We start from the raw sequence: 15,602 nt of genomic DNA, 5'->3' as shown, positions 1-15,602 counted from the left end.
AGTGGGAGTGGGTGAATAGGGGAGCAGGGCCGGGGGAGGGTATAGGGAACTTTCGGGATAGCGTCTGAAATGTAAATGAAGAAAATATCTAATAAAAAATAAAAAAAAAAGAAACATAACCACAACCAAATGTTTCCCCGACTACCTCAAAAATGAATGTTAGTGTCCAAAACGAGATTCCATGAAGGCCTGTGTTTGCAGTTATGTAATCTCTTGCATCTCTTTTAAGTCTAAACTCCTCTTCTCACCTCTCCCCTTGTAGCTTATCCCGTGTCGTAGACAACCCAGGCGTACTGAGTCCGTTCCTTTATTATTCCATGCTTTCTTCCCTGTGCTTCCTGGGAGCTATGAGCTAGACCTAAAAGTTTAGTTGGATTCAGGTTCAATTGGGGGGCAAGGATTCTTCCTCTGTGTGCCGTGTAGTTATGAGTTCTCAGTTCCTTTAATTCTTTAGTGCCTATACACAGTGATAGTCTAGAATTCTTTCTGATATTTATCAGCAAGAATATTTTAGGAAGAAAAAAATCTGCAACTACTTAGTTATTCTGAGGTATACTTTACAGAGACGCAGAAGACACCTTTGCTTTTCCTTTGTCCACCAATAAACTGTATTTCTCTATCACACTGCAATATATTCTCTATTCAGTTTTCTTCCGAGTCACATCCATGAACACACAGCATGACTTTCTTTGGCATGTCTTAATGGCTGCAACAATGGGCCACGACTGGGAAAGCAATGGCAGAAAGCCTCAGACGCCTCATACGCACATAACCATCCACATTTACTGCCTTCTAGGTGCTAACCTGCACTCCAGGAAGGCATTCATACCTGGGTGAGACTGTTCCTGTCCAATAGCTCAGAGCCTGCTATAGTGAATATGCATAGATGTGAGAACATGTACAGTGCACAAGGTATTCTAAGGAAAGAGGGAAAGCAACCAGTCCTACACAAAGCCTGCACCATGTGTGACTGGCAGGAGGAAGTCAGTTTACACTCAACACACGACACAAGTAGGCAAACATCTTTCACATAAAGAATAGGTGGAGGGGACACTATCACACTCTTGGACTGCTGTTAGCATGGAGCCGTCCCGCAAAGAATGAGGACATCTGTCTGTTTATCTCATCCCATAAAAGCAGAAAAGGTTTCAGGCCACTATCTGCTGCCCAGGCTAATCCACTGCTGTTAGTCAGCACAGAGCTGACTCTACAAGAGCCTGATCAAAGGAATGTGCTTACAGATAAAGATTGGCAGGGAACTGGAGGAAACAATTACAGTACCACAGCAGACTATAAAGAGAAAGCTCTCTCTCACTTTGCTGTAACAACAAATACAACTGAATCTGCTTATTATAGTAGGAGAAAAAGAAGCAAGCAAGCAAGCTGGGTGTGGTGTCGCACCACTTTAATCCTAGCTCTCAGGAGGCAGAGGCAGGCAGATCTCTAGGAGTTTGAAGCCAGCCTGGTCTACAGAGTGAGTTTCAGGACAGCTAAGGCTACACAGAGAAACCCTCTCTTGAAAACCCAAAAAAGAAAAGAAAACAAAAAGCACCGTGTAAGTAAACACCGTATAAAGGTCTGACTCCTTTAACCTACCTTCACCCTCCCAAAAACCTAGCACATCAGCCAGGAGCAGTCATCTGGGGCATGGAAATGCCTCAAGTCTGACCTGGCTCTTATCATGGGGTTCACTGAAAGCCTCATCATCCACCCTGGGGAATGCTACAAGCACAAGATGGCTTGCTTTTCCCAGTCTGAGCAGAAAGAGGCTCATTGACGCATACTAAACAGTGACTCACCAACAAATTAAAATAAGATATTTTTTACCTCCATTTTCACACCACTCCCAGAAGCGTATGTGCCTCATTCTTTTCTGCACTCAGGGAGAACCTGCTGGCAGAATCGAGAGGCCTTTCCTGGTCTTCCCAACAGAGCCCACCCACCAAGCCATTCTAGGCATGGGACCCGTCTCTGAAAACACGCTGGACAGGTACAACAATGCATGTAGCCAACTTGACACAGGCTAGAGTCATTTGAGAGGGAACCTCAACTGAGAAAATGCCTCTGTACACTTAGGCTGTAGGCAAGCCTATAGTGCATGTTCTTAATCAGTGATTTTTGGGAAGGGCCCAGACCACTCACTATGAGTGGTGCCATCCCTGGGCTGGTGGTCCTGGGTTCTATAAGAAATCAGGCTGAGCAAGCCACGAGAAGCAAGTCAGTAAGCAGCTCCCCTCCCTGACCTCTGCAGCAGCTCTTCTCCTGCTGGAGTTCCTGTCCTGACTTCCTTTAATGATCAACAGTGATGTGGAAGCATAAACCAAAGAAGTCTTCTCCCCAAGTTGCTTTTGATTGTGGTGTTTTAATAACAACAATAATAGCCTTAACTAAGAGACACATTTTTTGCCAAAGATGCTGAAAACATATATCACAATATTAAGGAATTATAATTTTATGATAAATTAGGATATTATGGTAGGGTGGGTTTTTTTAGGTTTATTTATTTATTATATATAAATACACTGTAGCTCTCTTCAGACATACCATAAGAGGGTATCAGATCTCATTACAGATGGTTGTGAGCCACCATGTGGTTGCTGGGATTTGAACTCAGGACCTTTGGAAGAACAATCAGTGCTCTTAACCGTTGAGCCATTATCTCCAACCGTATTTTTTTTTTTAGTTACATTTTTTTATTGGGGAGCACACATGCCACAGTACAAGTGTTGAAGTCAGAGGACAACTTTCATGGGTCAATTCTCAATCCCACACTGTGGGTCCCAGGAATGAAACTCAGGTTATAAGTCTTTGTGGCAAATACTTTTACCCACTGAGCCATCTTGCCATCCTGGTTTAGTTTTTTTTTTTTTTTTTTTTTTTTAAAGAAGACAAATTTTTCAGAGATACATTTTGAAATTATTACAGATAAGAGTGTGATATCTGGAGTTTGAGAAATAAAAGGGAAGATGAACACCTATGGGCTATAAATCCAACAAGAGTGGCCAAGAGCAGATGATCACTAAAGCAGATGACTAGAGAGGGGCTTAATACACTACTCAGCCCACACGTTTTCATCTGCTTGAAACGTTTCATTATAACAAAACCAGACGTGTACTGAGTGAATTCTTCCCCTATGACCAAAAGAATTTCTACACATACCTCATACTCTCTTGCCCAATCAACTTTATTTTCTGAAACCACTGTGTAAAAGTTCTTACTAGATACAACCTGGAACCATACAACAGGGTAGACAGCATCTCCCTAACCCACCTACATAACATCTGTATAAAAGAGCCCCTCAGCATCCCACCTTCTGTAACTTCATAGAACTGCACAACATACCAACTATGAAACCAGCAGCGGGAAGTACTGAACCTCTATCCTCAGAAGAAAACTGTCAGCTAATCTGACTAATGTAGGTCCAAGAAGCAGGCAAGCAGACAGGGGAACCAAATCTACCTTGGGGCGGGGAGCGGCATGAGAGGGGATACACGAAATAATGCTTTCTCTTTTTGCTGAGTTCCACCTTCCCTCAAAACCTCTTTCCTTATGCATGGCCACCTTATATCCCAGCCGAGTGCTCTTCATGTCCCCTTCACAAAGCCCGGTATCGTTCAACTGATGTACTGTTGTCATCTGTAGCATTTGCTACTTATAAAAGGGGCCACGTAATCAAGTGCATGACTGAAGATGCATGATGAGTCACCTCAGGGAGAGCGCTATGTACAGTGGCACACACGTGTAGCTCGAGCACGTGGGAGGTAGAAGCACAAAGGTCAAGAGTTCAAAGTCATCCCTGGCTACATGGTGAATCTGAAGCCAGCATAAGCTACACAGGATCTTGTCTTTAAGAAGAATAAGATGACTGGGAGAACCAGAAATGGATATCCTTTCTAAACTACTGGGCCTTATGGTTGGATAAATGAAGATCGAATCTTTGCTGCTGAAAGGCAAGCACAGGCTGGAGACGCTGCTCAGTGGCTGTAAGTGCATACTCTTGTTAGAGAGGTTCCCAGCACCCATGTGAGGCAGCTCACCTGTAACTCCATCGCTAGGGACATTCAAGGTCTCTGCCATATACTTGCAGTCCCAGAGACTCAGGAGATTGAGGCAGGAAGATCACTTGAGTGTGATCCAGGAGTTTGAGGACATCATGGACAACACAACAAGATCCCATCCCTAATTAAGACAAGCATGGTAGCGCATGCCTACTAATCCCAGAACCCGAGAGGCTAAGGAAGGCATACTACGAGGTTGAGACAATAGAAAACTATAACAAAAAATTTAAGTTAACCTAGGCTAGCTACATTGCCAGACTTATCTTAAAACAAATGACAAAATTAACCATAGGTAGGGCTAGGGAGATGGCTTTGTAGTTAAGAGCATGTTACACTTACAGATGACCCTGGCTAAGTTACAATCATCCTTAAGTCCAACTTCTGGCTCTGCAGGCATCAGTTTCCCATGTAGTGCACACATACCATTGATTAAAAAAAAAAAAAAAGAGTGCTTGCATAAAGATGAGTTTAGATCCCCAGCACCTACTTAAAAGTCAGTTATAGACAGGCATGCCTATAACCTCAGGCCTGTGGAGGAGAGGGAGACAGATTTTGAGAGCTTGCTGGCCAGCTGGCTCAGCCAATAGGCTATGCTCTAGCTTTAATGAGAGACCTTGACTAAAGGAAACAAGGTAGAGCGACAGAGAAGGACCCATAGCATCTTCCTTTGGTCTATATGACATGAGTAAGGGTATGGACAACGCATAGAGATGCATGCGCGATACCCGCACAAACTTTAAGAAGAAAAAAAACTAAAAAAAAAAAAAATGTTTTGTGGTCCAAATTAAATGTGTCTGTAGTTTGAATAAAAAGTCAGACTTCAAGTTTTTAACTGCAGACCTGTTTTGTTATTTGACACTCACCAAGCATTAGCTTCACTTCCTGGTCATGTAAATGCCTTTCTTTAAAAAAAACTTAGTTTTATTTCACGTGAATGTCTGTTTGCTTACATGTAAGTCTGTATACCATGTGTGTGCAGTGTCCACAGAGGCCACGGAAGGCAGTGGAAACCTTGGAACTGCAGTGACAAACAACTGGGTGCCACCATAGGTGCTGGGAACTAAAAGTAGGCAGCTACTACTCTTAACTGCTGAGATACCTCTCCAGCCCTGTAAGATCTTCCTAATTACATGTGGAAATTATATTTCATCTTGGTCAGATGACTGGGACACTGAAATGCCTTAAAGCCTATGGGGTCCCTGGAGAGGGGTCTCTTTTTAACCAGGCACTTACTTCTGACTAGCTTCCATCTCCAACAGGGCAGACAGAGCTGAGGTTCCTTTCTTGCCGACTGGAGGGCCTGTTGACTCGAGAGAGTGTGCAGAGATGGGCCCGGTCATCTGCAAGCCTTTCATGGCAGTCCCCTTCTAAAGTAGGGAGGAAGAGACAGCTCGTTAGCCCGGGTGGGCTCTGAGATTTCCCTGTATCTCAGTTCACACTGTTGCATCTTTGGACCCAGGGAACCTAATTAACCCAGCAGAGAAACACAGGTTCTCTGTGGTTAGTGGACTATAAAAGAAACTGAGGCTCGGAGATGTTGGTTTAACCAAGTAAGTTCAAATCCCACTGGAGCTGGAACTCAAACTAAAGTTAGCTCTCAAGTGCTTCCACTCACAAGTGATCATTTACAAGTGTGTATAGGTGGTAGATGATAAGGGAAAAGGAGCCTGAGGCTAAAAACAGGGCTGATGAAGAACCACTATCACAATATTAACAGTAACAAACTACCAATACACAAACCGGAATGAATCCCAAAGCATAATGCTATGCAAAAGAACCAAGCCTCAAATAGTTTTATATTATATGATAGTGTTTTTAAAACATTTGGAGCCGGGCGTGGTGGCACACACCTTTAATCTCAGCAGAGGCAGGCGGATTTCTGAGTTTGAGGCCAGCCTAGTCTACAAAGTGAGTTCCAGGACAGCCAGGGCTATATAGAGAAACTCTGTCTTGGAAAAAAAAAAAAAAATTTGGAAAGACTAGTGGTTGCTAGGAGACAGAGACGGGAAGGATAGGACCACAAAGGGCAGCATGAACCTTTGTTTTTCCTTTGAGTTCTGGGATCAAACTCAGTTTGTCAAATGTCAGGCAGGTGGTCTACCTCTGAGGAACCATTCATTTTGACTGTGGTGTTTAGTAACATGAATCCCTGTATTTTACACACACACACACACACACACACACACACACACACGAGTCAATTGTACTATATGTTAATTTAAGCAAACCAATGCTGAATCATTTATCTGCCTGCTATCGCCTGGTGGTCTCAGGTCTAACCTGTAGCCTTCATAAGCCTCAGTTTCTCCACTGAGTGGCAGTGTTTGATTGAAATGAAAGTGATGGACAGTTTCTAAAAGGAAGGTCTGCTGCTGTTATCCTCTCAAGAGCTTTTACTCTGCAATTCAGTACTGCTGTGCCTGATCCTGGGTCCCACGTGGGGATTACACAATAGGTGCTCTGTTCTCAGCCAGGAGGGACAGCTAGTCAGTCATAAAGCAATGTCCAGTCACTGTTGGCACCCATCTCCTCTCTTTCATCCTTCAACAGGTAACAACTGCAATTCCAGACACATGTTGGGTAGTCATGGGATAAATCATCTGGCTGGTGAGAGAATAGGAGGTAGCGCCTGCACCCCAGGCAAGTTATAGCCCCCAGGAGCTCAAAGAATCCTTACCCGAATCATGCGGTCTGAGCGGTGGCGCCTGCGGATGCGATTTAAGCCCTCTACAAAGCGAATAAAGCCATCTAGAAGCTGCCACTCATCTTCATCTGCACGGGGTTTGTCCCCATAGATGTCACAGTGCACCTCCCCTTCTGTGATGCGCTTGGTGGCAGTAACACAGGCTGGCAGTAGTAAAAATCGGGTTCTCCAGAACTTCAGAGACTCGATTAAGCTAAAGTCAAGGGTAACAGAGTGGTGGTGAGAAAAAGTAGGCAATAAAAGTCCTTCCAGGGAGTTCTCTGAAGCTGGTGCAAGATAGTCCTGCTTTGCTGTCCCAAGTGGCTTTGCTTAAGCCACTACACATAAAATCACAAGGAAGACTACAAGGTGACTTCTGCTTTAACCCAGAGCCATCACAATGCGTCTGTGTACCCAGCCCCAGTGAAGTAGCTATCCACAATCAATTGCAAAGCATACAGAAAAGTTAAAACATTATACATGAGACAACCACAACCACAAGGCTACTAGATAGCAAGGGAATAAAATGCTGAAACCATGTGGTAATATAATCCTATGTTTGCTAAAAATGTATAGATCTGTATACAAGAACACATGTGAACACACAGAGACTATTAATTTACATAAAACAATGCTGAATCATAGCTGTAGATAGGCAGCCTCAGGCACATCCTGCAATCTGTAGGAGCATAAGTTCCTTCACTGAGTCCATACTCTATGCTGACACTTGCACCAAAGGCCACATTGGGACTGAGTGTCTCCTTCCAACTGCAATAAAATATACACGATAAAATATATCACTTTAACCCATTTTAAGTGTGTATGTCAATGGCTGAGTAGATTTACACTGTTATATAACCATCACCAATAGCTATAGGCAGGTATGCTCTGTTCTTCCAATTTTAGGGAAAACAAAACAGACATCAGACAAGGATAAATGTGTTAAAAGATGCATATACCCAAAGCAGCAGGAATGGGAAGTTAAAGCTGCTGTCTCACCTGAAGTCTTCAGAGCCAGCAGAACAAATATACTGATCTAAGTAATTCCACTTGTATTCCTCGAGCCGTTCGTGGCAGAAATCCACCCAACAGGAGACAAACTCCGAGTCAGAGTGGGAAGGGCAGAGGCTGTAGGTGTAATGGATCTGGGCAGATTCATAAGGGTACCTGAAAAACAAAGGTATGCCTGGATACTTAAAAGCAATCTGTAGACCACCCCCCTCACTGCCACCATGACCACCACCCCTACTGCCACCATGACCACCACCCCCACTGCCACCACCACACTTTTCTGTCTCACTGTACTACCTGGGCTCAGTCCCCAAACACAGAAATCAGTTCATCCCATGAGACTGTAATGAACATTTCTCAGATCTTCTTAAACTTATCATTCTCTTCTTACATTTATCCTTTGATTTTTAATATGCTTGATGTGACTCATGCTAAGCTTTATAAACTGAATCAGTTGCCTTTTGGAAGCAGTAAACTATAAACTTAAAGTTTATTTTATAGCCCTGGCTGTCCTGGAACTCACTTTGTAGACCAGGCTGGCCTCGAACTCAGAAATCCGCCTGCCTCTGCCCTGCCTCCTGAGTGCTGGGATCATAGGTGTGCGCTACCATGCTCGGCTCATTCTATTTTTTATGCACATATTGTTTTATACACATAATTTAGTGGATAGACAAAATTCAAGATGGTCACCAAGGATGGTAAACATCCAAGGACTCACTTGGGAAGGTAACGAGTTACTGTGATCATCTTGTCCTTGAGTGTCACCTTATGGAAAGTTCTGCCCATACTCAGCCAATACTGGCCTTCCTCCTCAGGGCGGTTTCGGGACACAAGGCCTAGTAGAAAAAATGATTGCGGTTATCCACAAAGATACAGATAAAGAGAAACAAAAGAAGAAGCAAATGTTTTCAGAGGCAAGTCACAGAAGCATCATCCTTGGCTAAAAAATAAAATTGCAGAAACGGTCAGATATTTCTATTATTAAACCAACTAATAACAATCAGAGGTGCTAAAAGCACCCGGATGCCGCACTCCCACCCTGATGCACAGCCCTCTGGAGGAAACGGTAACAGGTTTGGAGAAACTCCACTCCACCTGAGCATATCTAGGTCCTCACCCCAGGCTGGAAGTCCTCACCTTCTGGCCTGTGCTCCAACTCCTCCCCACAGCTCCTCCCAGCTTTAGTCTGACAGGAGCACTTAGTTATTTATGCAATTTTTGTGCCTACACATCTGCTTGGGCACTGCTTCTGCACTCTCTTCCTGAGCCACTAACTGAAATCTTATGGATTAAAAAAATTTGTTCACATTTACTTTTTATATATATATGTGCATGAGTACAAGAACATATGCAAACTATAGTATGCATGTGTGGAAGTCAGAAGACAATTTGTCCTATATGTGGGTTCTGGGGATCAAACTCACTCAGGTCATCAAGCACAGCAGTAAGTGCCATCACTGGCTGAGCCATCTCTCCAGCCCATCTTATAGATTACAAAGGTAAATTCCTGAGGAAAGCTGCCAGACACCACTAGCCTTGTGAATATCTTATATGTAGTACGTTAAGTATGTGTCTCAGGCACTGTAGTGCATATTTATAGCTCCAGCAACCCAGGATACCAAGACAGTCGGATTGCTTGAGTTTTGAAATTTGAGGCAAAACTAGGCAATATGGTGAATCCCTGTCTCAAGAATAAATTAAATTAAATTAAAAATTAAAATAATGTTCCAAGAGGCCAAATATAAATATAGTTTATCTTTATATCAGCTCCGACTAAAAGTAAAAGGCCTTGCCCAGAGTAGGTGTTTAACTGAATTAAGCACAGCAGAGTGGGGAATGACAAGGAATCCGAAACATATAACAAGTGTTCAAAAGAATAAAACTGTGCTATAAAGAACAACCAAGCCAGTCGGGCAGTGCTGGCGCACGCCTTTAATCCCAACACTTAGGGAGCAGAGGCAGGAAGATCTCTGAGTTTGAGGACAGCCTGGTCTACAGAGTGAGTTCCAGGACAGCCAGGACTATAGAGAAACCTTGTCTCAAACAAACAATAACCAACCAACAAACAAAGAACAGCAGCAAAGCCTGGGCAAGATCCTCATGACCTGCAAACAGAGTGTGCTGCTCTCTCCTGCTCAGTTCAGAGAAATGGTCACATGGTGGCAGGTCACTTAGAAGTCCTCAGGAGGAGAAAGGACAGTAGAGTGTGACAGAATTCTGACTGCAACTGAAGAGTACCCTGTGAGGTACTCCTTCACTTCTGCTGCAGACAGCCTGCTGGCTCTCAGGAAAAGCATCAGCGGCTACAGATCATGAGCACCCAGCTCAGCTCCCACACCTCATGCCAACTACGAGCACCCCAGTGAGCAAACGTGTATTTGGAGTAACGTTAATGTGTGCCTCCTCCAAGACTCTGCTGGAACAAGAGCTACCTTTCCCCTGCGGTCAGTGAGCCTGAAACAAGGGAGATGCATAACTTGGCTATGAAAGCAACTTTCCAAGTAACAACAATAGTAACAGGATATCAGTGATTTTTATTACCAGGGAAATAAGAGTTTTCCTCTGACAACTAGCCATGAAAAATGAGGGTCACAAATCAGTCAAGACCAGACTGGATACTAGAATTACACACTCACAAGGGACATTCACTATCCATTCAAGAGTAGAGGACAGGCAGGCTAGATGTGGCAGTGACATAAAAAAGTCAATTTATAGCCGGGCGTGGTGGTGCACACCTTTAATCCCAGCACTTGGGACACAGAGGCAGGAGGATTTCTGAGTTCGAGGCCAGCCTGGTCTACAAAGTGAGTTCCAGGACAGCCAGGGCTACACAGAGAAACCCTGTCTCGAAAAAACCAACCAACCAACCAACCAACCAACCAACCAACCAAACACAAAACAAACCCAGGAGAGTGTACAATATAAAGAGAAGGCAGCGTGTAACAAATGTCAGAGGCGCTTTCTAAGAAAATATTCATCTACAGGCTTAGACTAGCTGCCAACGAAGTCCATACACCAGATCCATACTTCTTTAATTTCCTGGCCAGAGGAGCTTTACCAGCACCAGCAATGATCTGAAGTTTTAGACTGGCCGAATAGGGAAGTGGAGGCTTCATTAGCAACAACGAAGCCAGAGACCAAGACAGCTCACAGACTATTTCAGGAAGTGATTATTGCTTTCCAGCTCCAGGCACCCACATTCATTCCCCATTACACTTATTTGAGATGAGTTCTCCACAACTTGGCTCTTTCTCAGTTAGGGTCACTTGCTAGCCACTAATGGGTGACTCATGCCTGAATCAGGTCACTAAGCATCAGTAATTAAGAAGAAAGATGAACATAGACTCAGGAGAATGTAAATGAGTAGAGAACTTGTCTACTATGATTGAGGTCCTGGGTTTCATCCCAGTGCCAGAAAAAGAAAAAAGACAAAGACACACATAAAAACTTAGCCGGCTGGAGAGATGCTCAGTAGTTCAGAGCACATGTCACTATTCCTAAAGCCTCGTTTGGTCCCAGCACTCACACTGGCCTCTCACAACTAACTGCTTGTATAACTCTAGCTCTGGGGAATTTTTATGCCCCTCCCTGGCCACGATGGACTGTGTCACTCCATATATACATTAAAAAACAAACAAACAAACAGTAAACTTAGATTTAGGCACCATTTGAGAACAGGGAGGTGCAACACTAAAAACAATTAAATACCCACTTCCAGGTTTAGAACATTCACTATATACTTGATAACTAAATATTAACTTGGCCTTCTGCTACTCCTAGTTGTCTAAACCAAACTATATCATGCTTAAAATTAGTCATATCCTCTTTTTAAAAAAGAGAGAATTGTAAGGCAAAAGGGTGCATACCTTAAATGCCACCACTTCAAAGGGAGGGACAAGTAGATCTTTGGGTTTGAGGTGAGCCTGCCTGGTTTATAAAGTGAGTTATAGTCCAGCCAGAGTCTATAAAAGGCTGGACAGTAAAACCCTGTCTCAGAAAACAGAAAGAGGAAGGGATGGAGGGATGGGGAGAGGGGGCGAGGGAGAGGGATAGGGACAGGGACAAGGAGAGGGAGAAGAAGAGAGGGAGGGAGAGGGAGATAAAGAAGAATCAGGTTGGCCGGGCGGTGGTGGTGCACGCCTTTAATCCCAGCACTTGGGAGGCAGAGGCAGGCGAATCTCTGAGTTCAAGGCCAGCCTGGTCTACAGAGTGAGTTCCAGGACAGCCAGGGCTACACAGAGAAACCCTGTCTCAAAAAACCAAAAGAAGAAGAAGGAGGAGGAGGAGGAGGAGGAGGCTGACCATCTATCTTTAATCATGGCACTTGGGAGGCAAAACAGGCAGAGAACCCTGTAAGTTTGAAAACATCCTGGTTTAGAGTTCCAGGCCTCCACAGAGAAACCCTGTTTCAAAAAGAAGAATTAGGTTTTTTAGAAAATATTTATCTTACTCTTATTTGTATCAGTGTTTGCCTGAATGTATTGATGGATCAGCCTAATTCTATCTTAAGGATGGAAGCCATTCTGTTACAAGGTCAGAACAAGTTCATTGTTGTTTGCTGAAAATTTCAAGTTGACAGTGCTTTAACCAGATGTTCCCCACCTTATGAAGTTTAATCACACCTTGAATGTACCCTGATAAGATGTTCTTCCAAATAGTTTTGAACTATTTAGCCAAGTTCCTATGTAACCAAAATTCCTCTGGAAATTCCTCAACCCCCCTATTCTTACAGTGTTTTTTTTTTGTTTTTTGTTTTGGCTATATGGCTATATAAACCCCACCTCCTCCTGTGTTTGATGATATTTTTCTAAAATCCTGCTTTAGGGATATAGCCCAATCTGACAGAAAATAAAGTTTACTTAATTTGAACAAAGAATTTGGGTAATGGTTTTACTCTTCTTTAGTGGGATTAACAGTATGTGTGCCACTGGCAGGAAGCCACCATGTGAAGTTAGGGCCTTCTGCAAAGCAGCCAGTGCTCTTACCCACTGAGCCACCTCTGCAGCTCTTAGAGCTGGGTCTTCTGTGTCGGTTTTGGAATAGGTTATTACTCTGTAGCGGATGCTGACATGCATCTCTCACCACGTTTGGGCCACCAACCTAACTGAAGTGGTTTTCTTTGCCATTGTTGGTTTCTCTGTGTTTGGGTGCTAGTGATGGAACCCAGGGCCTAATGCATGCTCAACAAGCATGCTACCACTGAGCTGCACCACCCTCAAAAGGGCTGAAGTGCCAGTTGGTTTCTATGTCAACTTGACATAAGCTATAGTCATCAGACAGAAGGGAGCCTCAGTGAGAAAATGTCTCCATGAGATCTGGCTATAGGCAAGCCTACCAAGCAGTTTCTTAATTAGTGATTGGTGGGGGAGGATCAGCTCATTGTGAGTGGGGCCATCCCTGGGCTGGTGGTCCTGGGTTCTATAAGAAGAAAGCAGGCTGAGCAAGCCATTGGGAGCAAGCCACTAAGCAGTATTTCTCTATGGCCTCTGCATCAGCTCTTGTCTTCAGGTTCCTCCTGCCTTGTGTGAATTCTTGTGCTGACATCCTTCAGTGATAAACAGTGATGTGTTTAAGCCAAATAAACACTTTCCTCCCCAACTTGCTTTGGTCATACTGTTTCATCACATCAACTAAGACAATAACCAAACGAAAGAAAACCTACTCTCAGGATTTAGAAGAAAAGAGTATAATTTTAGGAGAATCACTTACCTCTGCTATAGAGTGGGCTACTGCTCAATGGGGGTGGGACTGTGGTGTTGGGTTTCTGGGCCTTTGGCTGTACTATGATTTGGTAACCCTGCATGAGACGCTGGCAAATGAACTCTTCAAACACTTGCTGGGCTGTCATTTGAACACCCTCCTCATCCCTCCTGGAAAAGAAATAAGCGAGTGTGTGGGCATGCTTGACCTTGGGCAGTGATACAAACAGTCACTGCGCCTCTTCTCTGGTTTCATCCCAGATTATCACTCTACAGCAACTCATAAAATCCCTAACCTGTACACCAGCTTTAGGAGAAATGATCAGTTTAACAAGGTAGAGAAAAAAGACAGAAAAAAAAAGAATAATTTTAGAAAATACAATCGGATGTAGTGTGCCCAAAACAACTTCCTTAACAAATACGTTATCCAGGAAGACAAACTGTTAATGTCAACATTGAGAGAAACTTACAGTTCTTGCATCATCAGATTTCCCAAATACTAAAGGAGGACACGAAAGGCTTAAAAGCTCAGTGTTCTTCTCTCTACGCATGTGTTCCAATATACCCATAACCCTCACAAACAAAGCTGGCTGCTTTTGTTCCGGGCACTGACCTGTCCATGTCTGCTTCTGGGAGGAGATCATAGCAGCCCTCTGTGTAGTCATTCTGCAGGCCCTGACGGTCCGGGAAGTAGTCAGTGGTGAGGGGAAGGCATGCAGGAGTAGTAAGAGACTTCCAGTCCACTCCAACTGTGCAACAGAAGCCTGGCACTACAGGGGGAGCAGACAGTGTCAGAACTGCCTCGCATAACGGGGAAAAGGTATATGTGGTCACCACGGCAGGTTTGGATATGGAAGGAAGGGAGAGGGTAGGTGTGAAGTTCATGGTAAAAGGTGATCGAAATTGCCAGGATAGAGAGGGAGCAGAGGGAAGGGGATGAGGGAGGGAGAAACAGAGAGAAACAGAGTTTGTTAGATAACGCAACACATGCTTATCCAATCCCATCATGCAAATGGGATTCACAGCCGCTATTTTTCATTTTCTGCTGATCATGAGCTACAGCTGAAATGCCAGTGAGGTTACTGCAGGGCAGGCAGGGTTATATATCAAAGCAAATTAACATTCTGAGGACAGAAGAGAGGCTCAGGGTAGAGCTTCTCCTTTTGAGGGCTGCAGAGTGTCTGGGTAGAAAAGGAAGAAAGCTCAGCCTAATTGGGAGCAAAATAGCATATAGCAGCAGAAACAGGAACACTTTCAGAATCACAAGTAATAGATTCAGGATAGGAGGGGAAACCAAAGGAGGACGTCTGGGACAGTTACAAGGCTGGAATTTAGGAGACATGAGTTTGACATCTGCTCCCTAGATAAAGCAGATTTTCAACATTGGTAACTAACTCCTGACATTTTGGACCAGGCCAGTCTGTTATACAGGGCTGTGCTGCACAATGAGAAATGCTGAGGAGCAACACTGGACTGTACTCACAAGATGCCAGCAAGGCACTCTACTGGGAAAACCAGAAATGATACAGATACAAGTCTGGCTTGGATTCAAGATCACTGAGTTAAAGTACAAAGGCCGCACTATGTGGTTTGTTCCACTAGACTCATGCACTGGTGGAAATATGAGAAATATGGATGCTTTAACAGTGAACTAGAGGCAGCTCTGACAGTCCTTGTCCTACTCTGCTCTAGCTTCCACTTACTGCACGTGATCTCTCTGGATTTCTAATCATGATGCCATCCACCACCGTGGGATGCAGTTGTTGAGCGCTTGCCAGAGCCAGCACCACAGTAATCTCTCTCTCCTTCCTCCTCTCTCTCAGAGGCTTGCTATGCATCCCAGGTTAACCTTGAATTTGTAATCCTTCTCTTGGAGCTTCCAGAAGGCTGGAGTACAGTGTGTGCTACACACCAGGCTCTAAACCACTTTTTAATAAATGTTTCCCCCTCAAGTGTTTCATTTGAATGATGAAAATAGACAGGTAGCTATCTCTCTAAGTAAAACTGACTCAATCTTTAAGATTTATTTATTTATTTTTGTTTTGTTTTTTTTGGTTTTTTTGTTTTTTGGTTTTTCGAGACAGGGTTTCTCTGTGTAGCCCTGGCTGTCCTGGAACTCACTTTGTAGACCAGGCTGGCCTCGAACTCAGA

The 15,602-nt window shown here is 43.9% G+C and overlaps 1 protein-coding gene across 1 annotated transcript in view; it reads right to left on the bottom strand.

The window, feature by feature from the left end:
- The window catches only part of Depdc5 (DEP domain containing 5), a 128,165-nt gene that overhangs the window by 40,852 nt on the left and 71,711 nt on the right, over positions 1–15,602 (bottom strand). The window contains exons 26-31 of the mRNA XM_029477345.1: positions 14,065–14,221; positions 13,462–13,622; positions 8,471–8,588; positions 7,741–7,908; positions 6,736–6,955; positions 5,292–5,425 (exon numbers count right to left, since the gene is read on the bottom strand). Coding sequence (XP_029333205.1) covers positions 5,292–5,425; positions 6,736–6,955; positions 7,741–7,908; positions 8,471–8,588; positions 13,462–13,622; positions 14,065–14,221 — 958 coding nt within the window. The remainder of the gene's footprint in view (positions 1–5,291; positions 5,426–6,735; positions 6,956–7,740; positions 7,909–8,470; positions 8,589–13,461; positions 13,623–14,064; positions 14,222–15,602) is intronic.

This window comes from Mus caroli, chromosome 5 (genome assembly GCF_900094665.2).
Source record: "Mus caroli chromosome 5, CAROLI_EIJ_v1.1, whole genome shotgun sequence".
Lineage (NCBI taxonomy): Eukaryota > Metazoa > Chordata > Mammalia > Rodentia > Muridae > Mus > Mus caroli.
Note: the sequence above shows the minus strand (reverse complement) of the source record. Positions and strands in the feature narration are given on the sequence as shown.